At 37.3% G+C, this 8,915-nt stretch overlaps 1 protein-coding gene across 1 annotated transcript; it reads right to left on the reverse strand.

Moving 5' to 3' along the window:
* Nucleotides 1-5,375: 5,375 nt before the first annotated feature.
* Nucleotides 5,376-6,653, reverse strand: LOC139715918 (allatostatin-A receptor-like). The gene has a single exon (XM_071627474.1). It carries the CDS (start codon nt 6,651-6,653, stop codon nt 5,376-5,378), a length of 1,278 nt encoding a protein of 425 aa, XP_071483575.1.
* Between the last annotated feature and the right edge of the window lie 2,262 nt (nt 6,654-8,915).

Raw genomic sequence — 8,915 nt, forward strand, 5'->3', positions numbered from 1 at the left:
TGCTGAAAAATGGCAAATGAGAGGGAATATAGCTTTAGTTCTCAAGAATGTGTCATTACAAGTGAGGCACGTAAAAGCGATACAAGTTGTATTTGTAGCACATTATTTGAATTTGAAAGTTTATTTTCTAATTTGAGAACAGATTATATGAGAATACCATTATGAAATACTGAAGATTCCCCAAACTAAGTATCATTTTAGGCATATCAGGTATGAGGACGGAAATAGAGCGTGTTTTGTATAATTATATATATATATATAATAAACCGTTGGTGAATACAGCATGAACTTTGTTGCAGCTTTGTTACTTATCTTTTTATATACATATATATATATATATATATATATATATATATGTACATGTAAATCAGAATATTTATGTAATTTTGGGAGGTTTTGTGATTGCTTTCACGTAGATTTAAAATTAAGTCTCATTAATCGGTTTATTCAGTCGAAACTATATCAGCAAATTAACGAATGGTCGTTTGTTTTTATTGTCGTGAAACGAATAAAAATCTACGCAGATTTATTATGTAAGTACAGTATACGTTTAAACAATGATAACTTTAAAAGATTTCAGGAGAATATGAAGCAGAATGTATAAGATGAAAATACGAGAATCAATGAATCAAGTTAACTTCGTGAAGATCATGTCATACGTTACCTCAGCACAAAAGTCACCAAGACGCGGAGGGTGGTTGTCACTATCCAAGCTCTGTTAAAAACTTCAAGGCGTGTCAAGGTGAATTGAAATCTTAGAAGTCTTTTCGGCACACCCACTAGTCCTCCGAATTAATGTCATACAGTTGTTGATTCGACATGCACCTTATATCTCTCCCAGATTGAAGACACCTTAATCGAGAAAGAATAACGCCAAATCTGATAACCAAACAGCCCTTCGGCGCATTTATACCAGTCCTTGTATAATGTGTGTGAGTGCGTGTGTGTGTGTGTGCGTGTTTGTTTGTGTTTTTGTGTGTGTTTCATCCAGAGTTTGCTCGGAAATTGCTTAAAAAGTTACCAAACATGCAATGACCCCAGCCAGGGAATACATCTTTTAACATGAACTGCCATTCAATTGTCCTTGTATTTAATACGCAATTTTGACGGAGCGATTGTAAAAAAGAAAATAATAATAAATAAGAAATAAAAATGAAAAATGAAAACAAAAAAGCGAATAGTTTGAGTGATTTTTTTCCTTTTTATTTCTTTTTTCAAGAAAGTAACAGACGATCACAAGAATACAATTAAGACATCGCATAGGGATCTGTAATGAGGAATGAAGCGACATTGACGTACCTAGACGGGGATGAAAATTGAAACACTCTTTGCAAGACATAACAGTTGTTGTTTGTGGATGTGTGTGTGTGTGTGTGTGGGTATGTGTGTGTGTGTGTGTGTGTGTGTTGTGTGTGCGTGTGTGTGTATGTGTGTGTGTGTGTGTGTGGGTGTGGGTGCGTGGGGGGGGGGAGGTAAGGGACAATGTGAAGAAAATTACAGAAGATTATTGATTCATACGCATACACAGTCACCGTGATCACAATCAACAATAGCTTCAAGAGTCGGCCCTAATGGGGCTCTTTTCTTCGTTATGACAGAGAGATGAAATACTCTCATCTAATGGGAAGTACTTTTTCCATATATTTCGATTTTCTTTTTTTTTTCCTGTTAGCAAGGGAAGGTCCACATTATTGATATTCGCCAGGATTATTTCTGCTAGATGTAACAACACACCCGCTAAGTACATGGCTGCGTCTATTATACAACGACCTCATGAGGTAGAGCGTGTGTGCGTGTTTGTTTTCATGTGTGTTGTTTTTGAGTTTGTTTGTTGTTTTTTTTTTACAGGTGGAAGATGAAACCAACAAAATAATAAGATCGGAACCAACTAAAAGAGGAGAATTCTCAGCTGATGCCTAGTATCTAGCTAAAGTTGCAGAGACAGAGAGAGAGAGAGAGAGTGAGAGAGAGAGAGAGAGAGGGAGGAAAGAATTGCGGCAGGAGAGAGAGAACGTATGTATTCCTTATTAAACACAAGAGCCCTAAACTTTAGATCGTCATTCCGAGCTTTGTCAAAACATCGAAATAGCTAGGTGGGACTTGTACTCTTATTGTGTTTTTTTTTTCAGATTTCATGTGGTCAAAAGCTATTGAATGGAGAACATAATGATAGAAATCAGAGTCTTTGAGTGTATTTTTATTGATTTGTTTTTCCGGTCAGAATATATACGCAATTAAGTCTTACAGTATATGAAACAATTCCATTATTCAGTATGCCTATGAATAACAAAGAGTTATTTGATAGTATTAAATAGAAATGATTAGATTAAAAGAATGGAGATTAAAAGTACGGGATGATAATGTTTGCAGAGCACCACGGATTTAAGAAATTTATACTCATGCCCGTCTTTGTGTTAAATTTATTAGTTTTCACAAACTGGCGTGATTGGTTTTTTTTTCATACTGACGATTATTGCCCTTTGAATAGTATGCAGAGCATCAAGAAATTTTGTAGTTTGACGATTTATTTATCATTCATTTATCATTAATCTCTGTCTTGATACTCGCTAGTACATTATCTCCTGGTTGACACAACATTTATGTGGATCATAGATTCAAACTTGCATAGACACCCCTATCTTTTGTCTGCCTATGATGTGTTTATGATTTTGTGGTATTTATTTTTTTTTTGGTTGTATTCAGTTATCATCATTTTTTCTCAGGGTGGTCCACACAGGGGAAAAAACACGCACAAACACACACCCACACACCCACACACACACAAAAATCTTTTTTTTTTTGGCGTGGTACACTCAAGTTGAAAATACACAACTATACAATTACAAACATAACAGACATAAAGATAGATCGTGAGCTCATAAAAAAAGATCTCCCATACACACACACAGACAGATTATAGACACAGTTTTGTCAAATGTAGCATATTAATATAGAAAGGGAAAAACAAGGGCATGCGAAAGTGAAATTCAGCTGGAAAAAAGAAAACGAGTTGAACAGATTTAGCTGTGCATTGATGAGTACAAACATTGATAGGCATGCTAGGGTATCGAATTTCGCATCATACATTCAAATATGACCCTTTTTTGAAAAACATTGTCAAAACCTTAAGGGGAATAAAAAAAGATCCCTTTGGAGTAAATTCCCCTTAAGATGCCTCGTTTTGGGGCATATATTCGCCTTATCATGCCTATGGACCGTTATAGACAGTCCGCATCAAAAAGAAAAAGAAAAAAGTAATCCAACTTTGGATGGCTACTATTTCCTATCAAATTGTCAGGTAAGGAGAGCACAATGTTGGTTGGCAGGAAAGGAGAACTCTTCCTCTTTCCATTTCTACGTAATTATGTTGACAAATGTCATGCATGACTGAGTACACGAACTTTGAAGACAGCAACGGCAAATTGCATTTTTTTTTTTAATTCAGGAGCGTCTTATGAGTATTGCCCAAAGCTAAAATTCCATGATTAGGGTAAAGGAGTATCAAGGAGGGGTGTAACACAATTAATTGAGGGATGTGAAATTTCTGTCTACTCATGACAAGTACATTGTGAGAAATAATTTTGCAGATGTGACCAGTGTGTATTTTCTAAGAAAGTTTATCATCTACAAAAATACCAAGAAATTTAAACTATGACACACTTTCTAAATTACAATTATCCGGAACTACTTCTGAATTCAAAGAATCAACAGAATTGCTGAAAAGCATATACTATTTTGTTTTTTGAACATGTAATGACAACTTATTAGCTCTGACCCAATTGATCACTTTTTTCAATTGTATATTGACTTGTTCAACAAGAGCATCAATATCATTACGGGCATGAAAAACGCTAGTATCATCAGCAAAATCTATAAAGAAGTTCGTCAGATACCGAAGAAAATAATTGATATATATATATATACATTATGAATAACAGCGGCCCTAAAAGTCTTCCCTGTCGAACACCACACTTAACATCTCTTAACTGAATTATTATCTTTAATTGAAACTCTCTTTTTTTGGTATCTCAGACATTTCAAAACCATAAAATACATTTTGAATTTCTTTTGGAATGGTATGCTTTTCAATATTTCATAAGTGGTTTCGAATTATTTTGCAAAAACTTAAAATTTAAATTCCCATCTCACCCAAAACTATACGATCTCTTTAACGATCATCATTTCCACCGATAACAAGATAGGACATATGAGGCCATTGGACCGCTTCCGTGGTGGCAGTGATAGTGACCAGAAGTATCTCTGAATGTAGTCCAAAATCTGGAGGACGTTAGAAGCTGTCCCGATTAGCCACGGACATTGTAATGGTGCGATGTTCGTTATTCCGAAAGATTGTTGATGCGGAAAATGAAGTAAGGTTCCTTACGACTAAGGTTCGTTAATCCGAAAATGAAATAAGGTTCGTTTTTCCGAGCGAAAGTGAAAAAAGTTGCGAACTATAACGAACTTTCAGAATTTATTATAAGTGCGAACTAACGAACCTACGGAGTTATGAACCTTATTCCAGTTGGGATTAACTAAGCTTTGAAAAAAACGAACCTTCTTTCATTGAAGAATAAACGAACTGCAACCGATAAATCTGGGTTCATAGACTCCTGAAGTTTAATGCATTCGTAAAGGAGTCAATATGACAGTGTATGATGTCAGACAAGATCTACAGAAAGAGGATTGAAAGGCTCTTCCTTTTAAAGAAGAAATCCACCTACAAAGAAAACTTCAAAAGAAAGAGGATTAAAAAAATCCTTATAGAACGTTCCAAAAATAACAGAAATCAGATTAGAAATAAGGAATATTTGATATTTTGAAATTTCACATTTTTTTTGGGCAAAAATTTCTTGACCAGTCCTTATGAATATTCATTCCAGTGAGCGAGTTGATGATGTTATGCCCTCACATTATTATTTCTCATGTATGTTATAATAATATATGAAATTCAGAGTCAAGATGCACTTTTCCTTCGCTTTTTTTTTTCACTCTGTTTTAGTTGTGTTTCTGCTCCTGCATACGTAGCCAAAATGGTTCTGGGCAGGATGAGAGCAGATAAATAAAGTGTCTTTCATCTCCCTTCAACCCGTTCCATGCTAAATTCTGAAATCCCCATAGACTTAATACGCAGGCCACCAGGTTCCCGTATGGAACCGGTTAAGTTCATTTGATTCTCGATTTTTTTTTTTTGAAATGAGTTTATTTTGTCGTTCATTTACTTTACAGGAACTTAAAATAATGAGGTGCATCTATAGGTTAAGGTGATAAGTGCTAGAAGTTCTTCTTGTTCTTATGTTTTTAGTAGATTCCGGCGTTCCCCAACGCGAAACTGTGTCTTTTCTTCATTTCTGCTAAAATTCATATAATTTTCACTAAACATTTTTGACATGGCTATTCCTGGTTGATTCTTCCTGGAAACCGAAAAGGGCGTTACTGCTTATTTTCGTGCCGGTGAAGAATTTTACGAGAGCTGCGCGGAATTGAGCGTTCCAGACCAAATACACGATGGGATTGGCGCACGAGTTAAACAGGGCCAGCACCGTAAGAACACGATCAACTGGTCCATAGAGAAAGCTGGGTTCAAGGACATGCAAGTTGTAAAGGAAAAAAGCAGTGGCGCTCGGACCCCAGCTGAAAATGTAGATAATGATTAGAACCAGGAGCATTCCCAAAACTCGATTCATGGCTACAAGATGTCTGAATGATGCAGTAGAATGGTCGCCATGTTCGCAGGTTCCCGTAAAACGTTTCGATTGCACGTAGAGAGCGCGGGCAGCCAAGAGCTGTGTTATACACATTGTTGAGGTCGGAATCAAAAAGGCGAAAATGAAAATAGCCAGTGCAAGGACAATTTGTCCCGGGTAAGTTGCATGTTCCACTTGGCAGGAACTCGACGCCTTGCCGACGACGGTTGACAGAAGGAGCTCGAAGGGTAACGCCGTAGCGGCAAACCAGATGAAAACGAGACCAAGAATCACTTGTTGGCGTCTTTTGTAGCGACTCCAACGGATGGGGTGGACAACTGCGGCATATCTCTCCAGCGATGCAGCAGTCAGCGTGAAGATTGAGCTGGTGATGCTTACCCAAAGGAAGAATGAGGTGAAAACAAAACGACAGTACATTTCAGCAATGACCGTTTTTGGGACGCGAACAGCTATCGGGATCGGGAATATGAAGACGGACGTGAGAAAGTCCGCTGCGGCAAGATTCCCGACGAGAGTGTCAGCGGAGCTTCTTCCCACACCTCGACGTAAGAGAACCGCCAAGACAAGCGCATTCCCGCCAATACCGAGCACGGAGAGGAAAGCTTGTATTCCATTTCGCAATGACCACGTGATCGGCTGCCACACCCAATCAGCGTCGATAAAAGGTGTGGTATGAGTTTCACTGCTCCGCTGTGATCTAATGTCAACATAATGCGTTGTATCGGTCTGATCCTCTCCGGGCGTGTAAGACAAACGTGCATTCTCGGCCCCCAGCGACATTATATTAGTTTCCAACTCTGCAACAAACGTTGTCCATTGGTAAACTGCAGTTCCTAGACCGTTCCCTGATGTGGCTGTGAAATTTTGAGCTGTGACATGAACTGCCGGTGTCGGAGCTGTTTCTCCTTCTGGATAGTTGATGGATGTCGAGTTCTGAGCAGACATTGTGCAAGGCGTAATTCTCAAGGTGATGAAAATGACCAATAGGCCTACATCCAGTGAAGCCATGCTCGGTCTGCTGCTACTGACCATGAAGAAGTTCACTGATATCTTTCTTTTTCTTCTTCTTCTTCTTCTTCTTCTTTTTCTTTAATCTGGGGAGACAAAATAAGGCAAGGAATTGTGTGCAAGTATTAGAATAGGTTGAACATTCAACTTGGTGTTTGTCTGTTTGTTTGTTTTTTGTGGGATTGGTTGTCTGATGCGGATGATGAAGTTCATCAGTACGACTACCAGTGGGCTGATGTGGGTTTGGATTCAAAAGGCGTTTCACAAGAGTTCTAACTGAAATGGACAATTATACATGTGAACACCGCTTGACTAAGAAAATCAACCCAAATTCCTTTTTGTTGATGAAATATCAAAATAATTATGTTGTAACGAAAGTACTCAGAAAATATATGTGGCAAAACAAGGCCCAGTATAATTGTAAAGCTAAAAGACGTGGGATACGTGGATACCTCTCTATTCTATTTCGTTGAGATAGAAAGAAAAAAAAAACATTACCAAAATGAACATGATGAAATGTATTCAATTTCATATCGGTTATGTCAAGTATTCCATATACAAAGCGTAGCAATTGCTCTGTGTCATGTTCCTTGTATGGTAAAACAAGCCCACCACATTCTGTGCCCTAAAATACACTGAAAATTGACTTCAGATCATGTAATTTGAAGAATGTGAAAAAAATAAATGAAATGAATGTTCAGTGGATCTGAGATGTCTTTGTTATGGAAACAAAGTGTCTTTTTATTTCTTAAGGGGATTTTTTTTTAAAGGGGAAGCATTTGCTTCTGCATCTGAAGTTTTCTACAACTTTGTCTAATGGGTTACCGTCGTCCTGGGACTCTTTCAAAGAAGCTTTTACAGTTCGTATTATGTGTCCCTAGAAGTGTAGGCCCTCTTGAACTATCCATGAAATAACGGGAAGTATGGCAGGAACGAAAAAAAAAAACAGAAAAAAAAAGTTGATGAGTAAACGTACTTTGGGTGTGCTGAAAAATGGCACATGTGAGGGAATATAGTTTTATTTCTTACTCAAGAATGCCTTAATCAGATTTAAGACTTAAGTTTTTTTTTTGCATGATATTATTTAGATTTGAATTTTTATCTGTAGTGCGAAAACAGATATATGACAACATATTATTGAAGATTCCCCCAACAAGATAGTATTAGGCATATCAGGCACAAGGCCTGGAATATCGGGTTTCATAATCGTTTATTATATGCATTTAATTAGAATATTCATATGAGGTAATGTTTTGTTGGTGTGTTTCACGTAGATTTTTTTTTTCTCACTAATCGGTTTGGTCAGTCGAAACTATATCAGCAAATTAACGAACGGTAGCTTGTTTTTATCGTCATGAAACAAATAAAAATCTGACGCAGGCTTATTATCCAAGTAAAGTACAGATGTAAAAGATGATACATTTAAAAAGGTTTTAGGAGAATATGAAGCCGAATGATTCAGATTAAAAAACGAGAATCAACGAATGAAGTAGAGAAGATCATGTCATACGTTACCTCAGCACAAAAGTTATCGAGGCGAGGAGGGTTGTTGTCACTAACCAAGAGCTGTTTACGAGGCGTTTAAAGATGAAGGAAAGTCTTATAAATCTTCCGGCAGAGCCACCAGACTTCCAACGCAATGTGGTAGAAAGCTGGTTCGACATGCACCTTGTAATTTCTCCCGGACTGAAAACACTTTCATTGAGAAAGACCAATGCCAAATCTGAAGACCAAACTGTCGTACAGCGCATCTTATTCCAGTTATAAAGTGTGTGTGTGTGTGTGTGTTTTATCCAGAGTTTGCTAGGTAAGTGACTTCAAAAGTTGCCAAACATGCAATGATCCCAGCCATGCTAGCCAGAGAATACTTCTTCTAACAGAAGATGCTATTGAATTATCCTTGTGTCATGCGATTTTGAAGAAGCGATTGTAAAAAGAAAATAAGAAAATAAGAAATAGTAATAATGACACAAAATCAATTTGGTTTGAGTGAGTTTTTTATTTTTTTTTTTAAAGGAAGTAACAATATAGGCAGACGATCATACGAAGACCATTGAGACATTGCGTAGATCTGTATAAAGCGTCATTGACGAACCTTGGAATGGACGAAAGTTGAAACATTCTTTGTAAGACATAACAGTGGTTGTGTGTGTGTGTGTGTGTGTGTGTGTGTGTGTTCACATGTGTGTGTGTGCGTAC

Source organism: Diadema antillarum, unplaced genomic scaffold (genome assembly GCF_040938485.1).
Source record: "Diadema antillarum isolate AM-2024a unplaced genomic scaffold, OU_Dant_1.0 scf00000006, whole genome shotgun sequence".
Lineage (NCBI taxonomy): Eukaryota > Metazoa > Echinodermata > Echinoidea > Diadematoida > Diadematidae > Diadema > Diadema antillarum.